Consider the following 16,861-nt stretch of genomic DNA (forward strand, 5'->3'; position numbering starts at 1 on the left):
CCCTGGCCTTTGATTTTTTTTTAACCCAGTCCTTTTAATTTCTTTATTTTGAGACAGGGTCTTACTAAGTTGCTTAGGGCCTCACTAAATTGCTGAGGCTGACCTTGAACTTGCCATCCTCCTGCCTAAAACTCCCAAGTGCCTGGGATTACAGGTGTGCGTCACTGCCCAGCTCCCTGTAGGCCTTTGTGAGGTCTTAAGCTCAGCCTTGACTGAGTGAAAAGGGAAGCCACTGAGTTTTGAGGAGAGGTGTGACATGGTGCTTATTTCTCTAAAGTGAAGGAGTAAGGACTGGGGGGTGTAGCTCAGTGATAGAGAATACTAGAATATGCAAGGCCTTGGGTTCCATCCCTAGCACTGCAAAAATAAGAAAGGAAAGGGAAAAAGTATGTCTGTTCTTTCATAAAATGAGGGGAGCAAGGGTGAAAGCAGGGACTAAGGGAGGTGATTGCAGTAATCCAGGCATAAGATGATACTCCAGCCGGTGGTAGCTGTGGAGATGGTGAGGAGTGGTCAGATTCCGGATATATTTCAGATTCTGGATATATTTTGAAGGTACAGGCAGCAGGAGATACTAAATAGGTAGAATGTGGGAGGTGAGAAGGAAGGGGGTCAAGGATGACTTCAAGGTTTGGTTTCCGAAACTAAAAAGTTAAATAAAGTTGCAATAACAGTTGGGAAAGACTGAGTAGATTTGACAGGAAGAACGGAAGTTCAATTTGAAGCATATTAAGTTAAGATGTCTGTGAGGTGTCCAGATGATGTTGAGTGGCAGTTGTACATGTTAGCTTGTGATCAGAAGAGAAATTTGGGCTAGAGATTTAAATTTGGGGATTTGGGGGCACATTTATATTTCTTCTAAGACACACACTTGAGTCAGGCATGGTGGTGCACGCCTGTAATCCCAGAGACTTGGGAGCCGAAGGTAGAAGGATCATGTGTTCTTTTTTGTTTTGGGTGGGTTTGTGTTTTTTTGTTTTGTTTTGTTTTTGATAGTAGGGATTGAGCCCAGGGCACTTTACCACTGAACTACACCCTAGCCCTTTTTATTTTTATTTTGAGACAGGGCCTCACTAAGTTGCCCAAGCTGGTTTTGAACTTGAGATCCTCTTGCTTCAGCCTCCCGAGTTGCTGGGATTGCAAATGTGCACCACCAGCTCCACTAGGATTGCAAGTTCGAGGCCAGCCTGTGCAGCTGTCTCAAAAAAAAAAAAAAAAAAAAAGATTGGGGATGTAGCTCAGTGGTTAAAGTGCTTCTGGATTCAATCTTAGTACAAAAAAAAATGGATAATGTATGAGAGTGAGGAGATTGTAGAAGAGAATGGGGAAAGGGGTTAGTTGGGGGTGGTTAGCTTTACATGGAAGCATGGATCACTTGTCTAGTAAAAGATGAGTATAGTGGCTACTGGGTGAGAGAAGGTGTTGGTTGAAGATTATGGGGTTCTCAATGGTCTCAGTATTCATTTATTTTTGATGACATAGGAAGCAAGACCATCAGCTGGAAATCACAAAGGAACTGGAGATTTGGAAGAGAAAGCATACAATAGGTCTTAGGGGAGTGGGAGAGGGAGTGGACTGGGGTGCTATAGAAGGATTGCCTAGCAATGTCAAGGGCCCACGGGAGGTTTGCAGCCATGGATCTAAAGTTCCACAAGCCAACATGGTTGTGGGTTTTCTTCCAGCCTTGCTTAGCTGTGTGGCTGCAGGCACTGGGCCAGGACATGGATTTAACCATTGTGATTTTTCCAAGTCAGTGGGCTAAAGAAGAAGGGGCAAGGTCTTTTACAGATGCCTAGAAATGATTAATTGCATATGATGGTCTGAATAGCAATTGCTGTTATTATTGTGTTTTAATTAGCTTATTTTGTAAAACCTTATACATCATATGTGAAAGATCTGTTACCAACTTAAACTCTTCAAACATTTTTTGAGGACCAACTTTCTGCCAAGAGCCTGCAAATGCTGTCACATTTACTGCCTTAGTAATTCTGAAAGTAGAGCATAAACTCCATATTTAACTTTTAAGGACACTGAGGTTTGGGGAAAGTTAGGAAATTTGCTCAAGGTCAGCTGTTGATCAAGCCCTAAGTACTACAGTTGTCCTGAACTCCTCTTCATCCTCCTCCCTCAGTATTAATAATAGTTATTATTAATAACAGCAACATTTATTGAAGATCCATAGCAAGTACCATGTGGTTTTTTATGTATATTGCTTTCATGTAATAATCATAACAGGGTCATCACTCCCAAACATGCGAGGACACTGAGACACATAAACATCAAGTGACTTGCTCAAAACTAGCATTCACTGGGGCCTAAATTTGAATCCAGGCAATCTTTTTTTATTTTTTCTAATACCAGTGATTGAACCCAGGGGCAAGTGCACTACCACTGAGCTATAACCCCAGCTCTTTTAAAAATTTTATTTTGAGGCGGACTCTTGCTAAATTGCCCAGGCTGGCCTGGAATTTGCTATCCTTTTAAGTAGCTGGGATTACAGGTGTGTGCTGCTACATCTGGCTGAATCCAGGCAATCTTAACCCTGGACCTGGAAATAAATTACTGGATGGCATATTGGGGTTGGACGTAAGGGTGCTTTTTAGAAAACAGACTAATGCCTCCAAAGCTGCCAGGTCACCTCTGTCACCCCCTCACAGCAGGTGAGAGCCAGGTCACAAATCAGTTAGCCCTTGCCTATGTGTTTGGCTCTTTTCTTCTTCTTGTTTTGTTTTGGTCATTTTTGTTGTTGTTGGGGGAGGTACTGCAGATTAAACCCAGAGGTGCTTTACCACAGAGCTACATTCTCAACCCCCTTGCCTTTAAATTTTAAGACAGGGTCTCGCTAAGTTGCTGAGGCTGGCCTTGAATTTGCAATCCTCCTGCCTCAGCCTCTTGAGCTGTTGGGGTTATAGGCATGTGCCATGGCTGCTTGCTTGGCTTTGAGCTCTGATGTTCTCCTCTGCAATTCAAGGCTCTTAGAATAATGTAGCAAGTACCATGTTAAATTATACCAGACTGTTAAACTGGGCAGTTGCAATTCAACTAGCTTCTATTGTTTGGGCCTAATTCTCTCTTGATGTGCTCAAACTAGGCCATTAGTTTCAATGGTGAATAAAGGATTGATTGGGACTGCTTACTCTTTTAGTGTCAGCAGAGTCAAATAGTGAATGGTTCAGAAATTTTTTATTTTTTGGTCCCAGGGATTGAACCCAGGGGCACATAACCTCTGAGCTGCATCCCCAGTCCTTCTTTTATATTTTATTTAGAGACAGGGTCTCTCTGAGTTGCTTAGGGCCTTGCTAAAATGCTGAGGCTGTCTTTGAACTCTCAATCCTCCTGCCCCAGACTCCCAAGCCACTGGGATTACAGTGAGCACTGCTGCACCTGGCTTTCGACAACTCTTGAGTGTATTGTCTTTCATACCACAGCAGAGGGCAGTAGTATTGGCTTCCAGATGGCAACATAATGTGCTCAGGTGTTTTGGTTTGTCAGCAACAAGTGAATTTTCTTTTCAGAGTTAAAATTGATTTAGGCTTTAAATGTTTATGTCAGCTATAGGATGTTCTGATTAATTTCATTGAACCCAGGGGCTTTTAACCATTGAACCACGTCTCCATCCCTTTTTATTTTTTATTTTGAGACAGGGTCTCTCTAAGTTGCTTAGGGTCTCAGTAAGTTGCTGAGGCTGGTTTGTACTTGCAACCCTCCTGTCTCAGCCTCCAAGTCACTGGGATTACAAGCGTGCACCACCACACCTGGCTGTTCGTTTCATATTCATTGAGGCCTGTGAAGGGTGAGGTAAAGGTAGATGGCGTGACGACCCTGTTCTGAGAGTTCGTGGTAAGATGGGTTGGGATGGAGACAAGGTGGTGAAAATGCAGTGCCAGAGGTCAGGCCAGAGTTTTCTGGAAATAAATGGAAATACATAGTTCAGTCCCATTTCACAGATCTGTATTTACTTTGGCATTGTTCTTCCCCTTCTCCCATTCACATTGGCCATTCGGATTAGATTTTGTTTAGTTTGAAGATTAGTCCCATCTAGCACATGCTGACTGCTGACAGGAAGAAGATCTGGGTAGGTGGCAAACTGAGTGGAGAAAGGGAGACCTAATGAATCAAAGTATTCGCTCCAGCACAGGCAGCTTGCCAGGGACAGAAAACAGAAATCACATCATGGCAGGATGGCCAGGACCAGGACTCAGCAGCAGGATTCTTTGAGTATAGGTGATACTGGTTGGCAGGACTGCTGAACTTCTGTGTTTTGATCTTCCTCTGTCCTTTATTAATCGTATGAATTTGGAAGCTATGTAAAGTCTTTACATCTCAGTTTCCTCTTCCTTAAGAGATTATACCCATATTCCAGAGTTGCTTTGGTGATTAAGTGAGTCTAAGTACCTAGCACAGGGTCAGGCACAATATGTAGCAGGTAGTTGGTATTCAGTAAGTTATTTCTCTTCCTTCTATGGAAATCTGTGCTCATTGCTAGGATAGGTTCTCCCCAAGCACCTGGGAACAGGGAGACAGTGACTATAGTAAGCTCAGCTGAGCACCTTTCTGCAGCCACAGGCCTCACAGACCATCTTTCTGAAATCACTCATGCATAGAGCCTGTCCATCCACTGGTGTTTACTTTTCTAGCTTAATTTTGAAAGGTCACAAATATGTATAAAATTTAAATTGGGTGAGTATATTTTAATTAGCCTCTTCTGCAGAGGAGTTTAACTAGCTTTCATAATTAGGTAAAATGCAAAAGGACAGAATAAGTGTTAGAGTAGACGCACAGGAGAAGTCATGTAGCCCAACACCTCAGGGTAAGATGGCACTTGACGCTGTAAACTTCTTCCTACTGCTCTGGTCCCTATGTAATGTGACAAGGCCTAACGCCCTTCTACCTCTTCCCTTCCTCTTGCCTCTGCCTGGGACACTCTTGAAGATATTTGTGTGACTTCCTCCCTCTCTCACTTAGGACTCTCCGACAAGTCACTCCCAGCCTCTGCCCTGTCTCCGGATTTGCTTTTCTTCTTAATACTTAGAGATAACTGGCATATCACTGTTTTCTGTTTACTGTGTGTTTCTCCTCCCCAAGAATGTGAGTTCCACAAGAGCCTACTGGCTCTCTTCTTTTTACGTGTATAAACTGCCTGGGACTAGTAGATATTCGGTCAGAATCTATCGAGTGAACAAGGACATGGAAGGGCAGAGCATGCAAATGTGTTCATTAGCCAGAGAAAACTAGATTGGACTCCTGTTTTTTGTGGCTAATTTTTTTTTTTTTTTTTAATGAAACATCTGAGTTGTACTCCTTTTTTTTTTTTTTTTTTTTTCCCCCCCCCGTGGTGCTGGGGATTGAGCCTAGGGCCTTATGCATGCAAGACATGCACACTACCAACTGAGCTATATCCCCAACCTTGTACTCCTGTCTTTTGATGGTAAAAACAAACAGAGTCACAATGATCATTGTGCATCATTGTGCATCTGGTAAAAACCAAAAGCCTATTTAGGAAAAGCCTGATGAGAATATGTGAAAGAAAGTTTTCCTTTCAGTTCTCAGTAAATAATACTGTATGATACAGTAGAGATTTATAAAAGAATCATTACATTAGATATAGCAGTAATTAAAAAAAATAGTGCTGAACCACCATCTTTGATGGAGAATATTGCAGTGTGGTGAGTCAGGTGTGCTACAGCGTCTCACCTTGATCCCATCTTTTTTGTTTTATTAATACAGGGCTCATGAGCAGCTAAATGTGAAGCATGAACCGCTCCAGCTCATCCAACCACAGTTTGAGACGCCACTGCCAGCCCTTCAGCCTGCAGTAAGTAGGTGTGCTCAGGGACTCATGCTGCGGAGGCCTGCCCTTGCTCTCACTGCGGACCCTTTGATGTGCTCTTTGTGGCACTCTTCACTGAGTCATAGTGCTCTGTTTTTGAAATGCTTAGACAGGCAACCTGTTAGTATTCTGTAGGACGAGCATGGTGAGTTTCCTGAGGGATCAAGACAGTAGACTTTTTTGGCTGTCTTCTAGAGTTGGAGAGCATATCATGAGTTGGCCTGGCAAGAAGTAAAAAAAAAAAAGAAAAACAAACAAACAAACAAACAAACTTTGTGCTGCTTTTCTAGGCATTGGACACTCTGATTCATTGCAGTTCTAAATGCCCAGGGGAGCTGCACTTGGTGGTGCACACCTGTAATACCAATAACTTGGGAGGCTGAGACAGGAGGGTTATACATTTTTTTATTTTTCATTTTTTAAGATTCTTTTTGTTTTTGATTGTAGGTAGACATAATACCTTTATTTTATATTTATGTGGTACTGAGGATTGTACCAGGGCTTCACGCATGTTAGGCAAGCACTCTACCACTGAGCCACAGCCCCAACCCTGGAGGATTGCAAATTTGAGGCTAGTTTTAGCAACTTTGTGAGGACAGAGCAACTTAGCAAGAAAAAAAGAGTAAAAAAAATTTTTTTTTAATTTTAAAAAAGGATTGGGGCTGTGGCTCAGTGGTTAAGCACCCTTGGATGCAATATAGAATGGAATAGAGAATAGACTAGAATAGTCTAGACTAGAATAGATAGAATAGAATATAGAAAAGAATATAGACTATAACTTGGAATAGAAGAATAGAATAGAATGGAATAGAATAGGAAAGAAAGACCTTCCTTATTTCGTCCTGTACATTCTGGAATATTATGAGCCAGTTGGCTTTAGCTTGTTAACTTTTTATTTTGTTTTGAGAACTCATAGTTATGTGTGTACCAGCACATTACTGGTTCATACCTATGAATTCTGACCAAGTTCAGCACTTGCTACACTAAAATGCCTTCCCAAATAATTTCTGTACCTAAAGATCTCATGATCAAATGAGAAACAAATTGAATAATCAAATGTTTAGTACAAACTTAAGCCCCAACCTTTGCATCAGTGTGCCAAGTTAGTTGGCATCCTTATGTTGACTTGGTCAGTTTAATGGCATAGTTAGAGCTGGTTCTACTTGGTTACTTACAATGAGCTCAAGTCTGCTTGGCATGGATCTGTTGTATGAGGGCAGGAGGAGGTGATGGGAACTTGGGTGGTTCATCCCCAGGGAAGGGCTGAGTAGGCCTCTTAATTTCCTGTGCATCTCAGCACTGTTTGTTATGGCTTTGGATAACTCTTTCAGGAAAAACTGTTTCTTTTTAGGTTTTTCCCCCTAGCTTCAGGGAGTTACCACCTCCTCCTCTGGAACTGTTTGACTTAGATGAGACATTCTCATCCGAGAAAGCACGGCTTGCTCAGATTACCAATAAGTGTAAGTGTGGCCAAGTTTTAAATTTTCTTTATGACTTTTTCTTTATGACTTTTATTTAACTGTGGACTTCTGAGATTTGCTATAAGAGAAATTTGGTTAGGGAGAAAAAATATGTACAGATGTTTAAAGTTAAGTTTTTTTTTTCATTTCATGTAAATGATATTGGTTCTTTTTCTTGAGACTGGTTAGCTCAGTTAGAACCCAATGCTAAGCAGAAGGCCAAAAGCATAGCTCTGATCTTATAGGCCTTTAGTTCTGACCTTTTGAGTAACCATAGACTGAATCTTGACCTGGCTACCACCTAGCAAATATAAGCCATTGGTCATATGAACAGTTAGATAAGGAAAATGAGTCATGGCCAAAAGAATATGTCATAAAGAGCCTTCGAATTGGGAGCCAGGTATGCCCACCTGGACTTGTGGGTGAGGAAATGAGGCCCTAGGCACACAGCTCCATGGTGAGTGGACCTGACTGGATTGCTGCTGTGCGCTGCCTTTAGCACAGCAAGCAGACCTGTGCACATGTGCCCAGGGGCATGGTCCACAGGGCAGCACTTACCTTCTCCTGGGAATATAATTTAAGGAGATGAGTGAAGGACTATAAATGACTTCTACATGATTTATTTTAAAAATGCAATAAAATTAGGAATAGCCTTACTGTCCAGTAGCAGGGGAATGGTAGTAAATTGTGTCACATTCATTCAGGGTAAGGCAGGAGGATCACAAGTTTGAGATCAGCCTCAGCAACTTAGTGAGGCCTTAAACAACTTAGCAAGACCCTGACTCAAAATAAAAAATAAAATTAAAAGGCCTGGGGTGTTGCTCAGTGGTTAAGGGCCCCTGGGTTCAATCCCCAGTTAAAAAAAAAAAGAGAGAGAGAAGTCAAAACCAATCTAACTTTAGTCTGATAAAGTGTGTCATTTTTTACTTTTGTCTTAATTTATAAAAATAGCACATCTGAGATATCAACTTTGTCATTGTTTAAGTCCTAAGGTTGTGTCAGCCTAGTAAACAATGAGTTAAAATATGTAGGATCTTGATAGGGAAGATCTAAAATACACTAAGTCTATACTGTGCATAGGTACTGAAGAAGACCTGGAATTCTATGTGAGAAAGTGTGGGGACATTCTTGGAGTAACCAGTAAACTACCAAAGGATCAACAGGATGCCAAACATATCCTTGAGCACATCTTTTTCCAAGTGGTGGAATTCAAGAAATTGAACCAGGTATAGAAATTTGACCAGGAGGCCCACTGAGGTTGAAGCCCATCAAGTGATAGTATGGTCCATTGACAGTGTTTTATGACATTCATTAGTATTTATTAAGTATCTATTGGGTGTACAACAGACAGGGATCCCTGCACTTATGGAATTCATATTCTAGCTGGAGCGTTCTGACAATATACAACAATAGAATATAGAAGCAAGTCCCTTAGTGTACTGGATGGTAAGTGTTCTGGTATAAACTGGTGAGCAGGGAAAGGAGGGATCAAGTGTGCCAAGTATGGTGGTGGCAAGTGGTGAGTGTTCAATAGAGCGGTCAAGGTCGACCTCACTGCACAGTTACTATAATTCAGTTGAGAAAAATCTTCATCAGAAAGTAACTGGCTAAGTACCCTAGGGTATGACCAAAGATTAAAGATTCCGGGGGCGTTAGCCAGGCAGACAGATGGGGAAGGAGTGTTCTGGGGAGAGGGAAGACTTTGCAAAGTCCCTGAGGCTGAGCTGCACTTGTCTTCCTTCAGTTGTGGCAGTGATGCCAGTGTAGCCAGAGACAACTGAGCAGAGGACAGAACAGCAGCAGAACGTGACAGCAGCACTTGTATTAGAAATCCTCTTTCCCAGCCAGTGTGGTGGTGCATGCCTGTAATCCCGGCAACTTGGGAGGCTGAGGAAGGATGATCATAAGTTGAAGGCCAGCCTCTGCAACTTAGAGAGACCCTGTCTCAAAATAACATTGAAAGGGCTGCAGGTGTAGCTCACTGGTAGAGCATTTGCCTTATACATACAGGAATGTAAAGGTATTGGTACAGGTTTGTAGTGTTTGAGGGATTTTAATTTTCCTTGTCTATTAAAATATTTACAGTGAATATGTTACTTTTGTAGAAAAAAATAATGTTTTGTATTTTAATGTAAGCAGGCAAAATAAATGCTTAGGATTTTAAATACTGAGGTGAAAGACTAGTTAGGCTGAGCATGTTGGCACATGCCTGTAATCCTAGCTTGGGAGGCTGAGGCAGGAGGATTGCAATTCAAAGCGAGCTATAGCAATTTAGCAAGGCCCTAAGGAACTTAGTGAGACCCTGTCTCAAAATAAAAAAATAAAAGGACTGGGGATGTGGCCTGGTGGTTAAGTGCCCTTGTATTCATTCCCCAGTACCAAAATAATATTAATAATAATAATAATAATAATAAGAAGAAGAAGAAGAAGAAGAAGAAGCAAAAGACCAGTTAGGTTCTGGGCCTGAGCCTGCTCTAGAAGGGGGCCGGCTCTGCTGGGTACTCATTTGACAATGTTCACTGTACACTTGAGAGGTGCTGGGCATGGTGCAAGAATTTGGGGTCATAGCAGTAAGCAAAATGAATGCAGTCCTGGCTTTCTCAGAGCTGTGTGTGTGGGACATACAGGCAGTTACTGTGCTGAGTGCCATGAGGGGAGTCCAAAGAAGAGGTAACTGAGATGCTGCTCAGCAGGGACATGTGGGTTGGTGGGGGGTGGGGGGTGGGGGTGGGTGGGGTGTTTAGATTCCCAACAGTACTCACCTTGGTGGCATGGAGGACAGTCACCCAAGGTCAAGGTGAGAAGTCTGGTGCAGTCTTTGCAACTGTGCTTGCTACATTCATTACCATAGGTGGTGGGCAGTGACCAGAAACTCTTGTCCTGGCAGTGGAAAATGATGTTAGAGTTGAATTCAGTCTTAAAGCCAGAGGGTACTTGTGTGCCCTAATTAATGGTGATTCACAATCTCTTCATAAAAAAAGTTTAAAAAACCAAAGCTCATATTTCAGGCTCTGTACTAAAATATTAAAATTCTACATTTTATTTTCTCATCCAGGAACATGACATCGATACAAGCGAAATGGCATTCCAGAACAACTTCTGAGGACCATGTCTCGTGACACATTTTCTGCCTCCTGATTCTTTCTATTTTTTAATTATTCCTCAACTCCTTACCAAAGTGTCTGTACACTCTTCACAAGTTTTAGAAGGTCTGTGCATCTTCTGTAGTATTCAGATAGGTAAGATTTCTGACTTACAACAAAATGCTTTTGGAAGAAATGTTTCTTTTTAAAATTAAATCTATGATTGAATCTGTTCTTTCATAATTTATGAAACAGTCTATCATTGGAGTCTTTTTTGTTGTTGTTCTGACTCCATTTCAGGGTTTGAATCTCTTTTGTCAAAGACTTACAAAACTCTCAAGTTTATTGAAATACTGTACAGCTTTATGGACTAATTCAAAGGAATACAAAACACCCTTAACCCACAGTCTCTTTGCCCCACTGTACCTAAGGAAAAAAACAAAATAATAGATACGTTCCTTAGGTAAATCACCCTTGGTCAGCTAGCTATCCACTGGACAGGACCACTTAGAGTCTGTAGTCTCCACGTACACATTTCCCTCTCTTCTCTGATCTCTTGAACCTTTTTTTTTTTTTTTTTTTAATTCTAAGGATTGAACCCAGGGGTGCTTAACTGCTGAACCATATACCCAACTCTTTATTTATTTTGAGACAGGTTGTTGAGGCTGGTTTTGAACTTGGATTCCTCTGCTTCACCTTCCTGATTTGCAGAGATAATAGGCAGGTGCCACTGTGCCCAACCTCCTCTGAACTCTTGAAGCATTCAATTCTGTGATCATTTGGGGTTATAACGCAGGGCAAAATATGACACTCTGTTCCTAAAGAGTTAGACAGTGCTGTGCTGGAAAAATAGAGATTGTTCTGCCTGATGGGGCACTTGATGGATGGAAGTATATAGCAGTGTACTGAAATGTACTGGGAATCGCCTCTAGGGAATCCTGAAGCCAGATTGAAGATTGCAGAGCCACCGAACGTGTTTAAGAGATATGGCATAATGGGGATAGTTTAGCCAGTAGGTTCCATCAGATGGGAAGAACAGAAGGAGGGCCATTTAGGGGATAATGTGATAAACTCCAAGAGGAAATAATAAAGATTTGGACTAAACTACCTTTGTAGGAAAGGTGGCATTTCAGAACAGATTAGGGCAGGCCATTTAGCCCATCTCGTAGAGTGCCTGCCTCTCATGCTGGAGGCCTGGGTTCGAATCCCCAGCACTCTGGGATTGTGGAAAGGACAAACAAACGAACCAGATTAGGGCTGGATGTGGTAGCGCACTCCTATAATCCCAGCAACACAGGAGGCTGAGACAGGAGGATCACAAGTTCTAAGCCAGCCTAAGCAATTTGACAAGACCCTCAGCAGTTAGCAAGAGCTTGTCTCAAAATAAAAAGGACTGGGAATGTACTCAGTATTAAAGTGCCCCTGGAGTCAATCCCCAGCACCAAAACAAAAACCAGAAACCAACAAAAACAGATTAAGTCTGGTGTTGAAGGTCAGATTGGCAAGATTTGGGCCCTGATTGCCACAGAAGACAGGGATATCCTGAAGGGTGAGCAGTGTTAGAAGATGTTCAGTCCCAAAATATGAATTGTTTACATGAAGCTTTATCATTTAAGCCACAAAACTAGTTTGTCAAGGAATCAACATTTTTAGAAATTGAAAATTTGGGGGAAGGGTGGGAGTGTAGCTCAGGGTTAGAGTGCTTACCTAGAACACACAAGGCTCTGGGTTTTGCTCCTACTACCACAAAAATAAAATAACCCTTATCTAAATGAAAAAATCTAAAAAACACATTTTGGGGATAATTTGGGGATAACAGTCTAAAATGTATTAAATATTGATAGTAAAAATGATAACAGTATTATAAAGTATTTAGGGATGAAATACTAGCATTTAAGGGAACAAGTGCTCTAACAACTGAACTGTACAGTTGCTTGCTCTAGCTTGCTCTAGTCCTTATTTCTGTTTTTGTTGTTGTTTGTTTGTTTTCTTCTGGTACTGGGGATTAAAGTCAGTGGTGCTTCTCCACTGTGCTACAGCCCCCTTTTTTTTACTTATTTATTTTTTATTAGGGGCCAGGGGCACTTGACCACTGAACCACATCCCTAGCCTATTTTGTATTTTATTTAGAGACAGGGTCTGAGTTATTTAGTGCCTCACTTTTCCTGAGACTGGCTTTGAACTCTCCATCCTCCTGCCTAAGCCTCCCAAGCCACTGGGATTACAGGCATGTACCATGGTGCCTGGCCCTTTGTATTTTTTCAGAAAGGGTCTCTCAAAGTTTCTGAGGCTGACCTGGAACTTGTGATCCTTCTGCCTCCGTGCGTGGCCAATTTGTGGCATCTTATGATTCATGGATGTGTGTGGCTTTGATAAGTTACTTCTTATTTGTAAAAGCAAATATAAGGACAGTTTTAAAACTGCTAAAAGGTCCTCGAGAGGGTACATATGCCTTTTTTATTTCCATCCCCACCTACTCCCACCACTTTCTGAATTTAATTTTAATTAAAAAATTTAACCAAGTAATTCTTGCGCGTAGAGCGAAAGGTTGTTGAAGGGAAAGAACGCTATCCTCAGTTCCCCTGTCTGCAACCAGTGTTAGTGATTTTTTTTCCCAGAGCCTTATAGAGATAGGAGAGATACGTACTTTGAAAAGAATCGCCTTGCTCATGTGATACATAACAGATTTTCACATGAAGCCCAATAACCTATCATCCTCAGTACCCTCCGGCAGCTCACAATCTAATTGCAGAGAGAAGTTAACCTAGTCAAAATCTCTAGGTGTAGCCGGGCGTGGTTGCGAACGCCTGTCATCCCAGCGGCTCCGGAGGCTGAGGCAGGAGGATCGCGAGTTTAAAGCCAGCCTCAGCAACAGTGAGGTGCTAAACAACTCAGTGAGACCCTGTTTCTAAATAAAATATAAAACAGGGCTGGGATGTGGCTCAGTGGTCAAGTGCCTCTGGGTTCAAACTCCAGTACCCCCGCTCCCCCCCCAAAAAAGTCTCCAGGCGTGACGAGTGACATGGAAATCTGCGGTGCTAGTAGCCTGTGCGGGGCCTGTGACCCGCCCTGGGCAGTATGAACCACCGAGCTCCACAGTAATGACAGGCCGGCAGGTCCAGGGTCTCGGCCAGGGCTCCGCAGGTGATGGGCGCGCCCCCTAGTGACGTCAGGCGGCGCGACTCCCGTGATGCCCTGCGCGGCAGCGAAGCGCGGGCTCCTGACGCGGAGCACTCGGGGTGGGCGTGCGGTGGTGTTGGTGCTCTCCCTAAGCTGTGGCCGGGGTCTTTGGCTCCCACTTAACACGGGAGGCCCCTCGAAACAGACCATGTCACTTGCATGGGGCCACCAACCGGTGGCGACACTGCCGGGGTGACTCCGAGCACTGGCTCCCTTTCGGTCTCAAGGAGGAGGTTGCAGACGCCGCCAGCTGCAGCTGGGAGCCCGCGCGGCTGTGATTTCCACCTGCCTCTGAGGAGGCCTTGGCGACCACTGCCATTCTCCCCGACTTCGACTCCCTGCCCCGGGAGCCCTAACGTGCTCGGCTGCCGAACTGCAAGTGACGGTGTTACAAAACTGCAAGAATTAAGTTGAAAAGGCTAAGTGTTGGCGAAGGCTGATGTCCCCGAAGGTTCAGGGTAGGGGGTCTGGGCCTGGGCCTGAGCGTGGGGTGTGTATAAAGTAGCCCAGAACCCCAGCTCTTGTCTTGGGTCTCATCTCCCTCATCAGAAACTGAATTCGTTTCTGAGACTGAAGTTCTCTGCTTTGTAATTGCATAAATGAAGTCACAGGCAGGGCTGGTAGGAGGTTCTACAAACCCAGGCAATGATTATGGTCCTATGTGTTGATCAGTGCACCCACACTTCTTCCACTGATTCAGGAGACACCCCTAGAGTCATGAAAAGGGACATATCCATCACTTACCAAAATTTATTGGCTATCCTCCCTCCTCCATGTCCATTGTCACTTTAGATTGGTGTCTATTACTATAGGTTAGTTTGCAATTTCTAGAGTTTTATATAAATGGAACCAGAGTGTGTTCTTGTTTTGCTTCTTACAGCATAATTATTTTGAAATTATTTATATTAATAATTAGCTCCTTTTTATTGATGAGTAGTAGTCCACTGTGTGGATAGATCTGTTTTATGTTGATCATGTTTATCCAATCAATTGTTGATGGATTTTTTTTCCAGGTTGAAGCTATAAAACTATGTAAAAGTCTTTGTTCATGTGGCATATGCAATCGTTTTTTTTGGAATGATGGATCATATTATAGGTGTATGCTTGTACTTTTTTTCCTTTGAGAAGGGGTCTCACTGAATTGCCCAGGCTGGTTTTGAATTCCTAGGTTCCTCTGATCCCCCTGTCTCAGCCTCCTGTAACTGGAACTGTAGGCATATACCATAGTGCTCGGATGCCTGGTGGGAGGGGTGGGGAGTTCCTGGTTCAGATAATGGGCCAAGTGAAAGCAAGGAGACCAGGCCACTATAGTTCTCTTAGCATTTTAAGAAACTACTAAACTGGGTGGGGCTGGGGATGTAGCTCAGTGGTAAAGGACTTACCTGATGTGCCCAAGGGTGCAGGTTGGTACCCAGCACCATCAAAACAAACAAAAATGACTTAAACAGTTTCCAAAGTGGCCATATAATTTTTTTTCATTCCCACCAGTAATATTTGAGAATTCTAGTTGTTTTGCACTGTTAGGCAAACATCCTCTCAAACCCTAAGAAACCGACTTGTTGCTAACCAGTGTTGTATTCCAGATCAGATCTGATATTCATCAATGTCTGACATCCTGGACCTCTGCTGCTACTGTGAAACCAGATACAAAATGGAATTGGCAAGAGTTCCAGCCTGAAGGGATGCCTGTGGACCTGCTGTTCACCCTCAGATTCATTACCACCTCATTGTAGCAGGGGACCCTAATAAAATTCCTCTCTGCTAGCTCTATTGGGTTTGTTCTGCTTCTCACCCAGATTGAAACTGGTCAATATAAGGATCAAAAGAAATGGGCCCCTTATCTCCAGAATGGACTCAACCTCCACCCCAGAACAACAGTCATGAATAATAGTATTCCTTAACTGAAATCTGCACCCCCCACTTTTTTCTTTTTGCAAACTGAATATTGAACTTAAGGCCTCATAAATACCAAGGAATTATTCTACCACTGAGCTACATCCCCAGTCCCCTCACTTTTGATCTTGAAAGTGGCTTTTTAATTTTTTTTTTTTTTCATCTTAAGCTTTCTCACCCAGCCCTTTAAAATTTTTATTTGGAAACAGTGTCTCACTAAATTGTCTAGGCTGGCTGGATGTGATGTTGCACACCTGTAATCCCAGCGATTTGGGAGGCTGAGGCAGAAGGACCCTTAGTTCAAGGTCCACCACAGCAGTTTAGCAAGTCCTTACCAAAAATAATAAAAACTTTCTAGACCAGCCTAGAACTTGTATCCTCCCTCCTGCCTCAGCTTCCCAGGTGCCTGGGGTTACAGGCATATGCCACTATGCCTGGTTTCCGTTACCCTTTAAAAAAATTATTTATTTAATTTTGGTATTGGGGATTGAACCCAGAGGCACTTTACCACTGAGCCACATTCCTTGTCCTTTTTATTTTTTATTTTTCAATAGTGTCTGAGTTGCCGAGTTTGGCAATCTTTTTGCCTCAGCCTCCTGAGCTGCTGGGATTTACAGGTGTGTGCCACCATGCCCAGCTCCTTACTCTTAAAGGACCCTAATTCTTTGTTTGAGGAGCTTATCTGGGAGGTTTTTCTCCTGGCTTCTCTTTATTCTCTAGCAGAAGAATAAACTTTCCTTCACTGTGTAATCAACACTCAGCTTTGGTTTTGGTTCCAAGATTCCAAGAAAGGATTAACCCAATGTGGGTCAAAAATTAGTAACATTACCAACATTTGGTATGATTAGTCTTTCCAATTTTAACCATTCTAGTGGGTAAATCTCATTGTGGTTTTAATTTACATTCTCTAAGGATGTAGTATTAAGCATCATCTCTCATCATCTCATCATCTGTTTTATATAAATTTAATTTGTAGCCCAGGCAAAGAAGCCAGAGGGGCTGTGAACAGGGCATGTCTATAATCCCAGAGATTTGGAAGACTGAGGCAGGAGGATTATAAATTAAAGATCAGCCTGAACTATTTAGCAAGGCCCTAAGCATCTCAGTAAGACCCTGTCTCAAAATCTAAAAAAAATTTAAAAAGGGCTGAGAATGTGCCTCAGTGGTTAACACCTCTGGGTTCAATTCCCCAGTACAAAAAAAAAAAACCAAAAGGGCAGCAGAGGGAGGCTAATTTTCCCTACAACAGACTCTAGAACTAGACAACTGAGGTTTGGGAAAGTCTGTCTCCGTTTTTAGGGTTGTTATGAGGATTAAATGAATTAAAATTTATACACAGAACAGTGACTAGTACAGAGTAAAATCAAAGAGTTTGATAAATCCCATTTTTACAGATAGGAAACTGAGCACAGAGA

At 42.6% G+C, this 16,861-nt stretch overlaps 1 protein-coding gene across 3 annotated transcripts in view; it reads left to right on the top strand.

Annotated features, from left to right (window-relative positions):
* Nucleotides 1–15,320, top strand: part of IFT52 (intraflagellar transport 52) — a 42,416-nt gene extending 27,096 nt beyond the window's left edge. For 2 of the 3 annotated variants that reach the window (XM_079126927.1, XM_079126926.1), the window contains exons 11-14: nt 5,728–5,815; nt 7,182–7,290; nt 8,371–8,516; nt 10,346–10,632. In XM_079126927.1, the coding sequence (XP_078983053.1) occupies nt 5,728–5,815; nt 7,182–7,290; nt 8,371–8,516; nt 10,346–10,393 (391 nt within the window). In that variant the 3' untranslated portion in view covers nt 10,394–10,632. Of the gene's footprint in view, nt 1–5,727; nt 5,816–7,181; nt 7,291–8,370; nt 8,517–10,345; nt 10,633–15,141 lie in introns of those variants that run through there. The other variant, XR_013761800.1, reaches the window with a different exon arrangement.
* The last annotated feature ends 1,541 nt before the right edge of the window (nt 15,321–16,861 follow it).

Source organism: Sciurus vulgaris (genome assembly GCF_902686455.1).
Source record: "Sciurus vulgaris genome assembly, chromosome: 2".
Classification (NCBI taxonomy): Eukaryota; Metazoa; Chordata; class Mammalia; order Rodentia; family Sciuridae; genus Sciurus; species Sciurus vulgaris.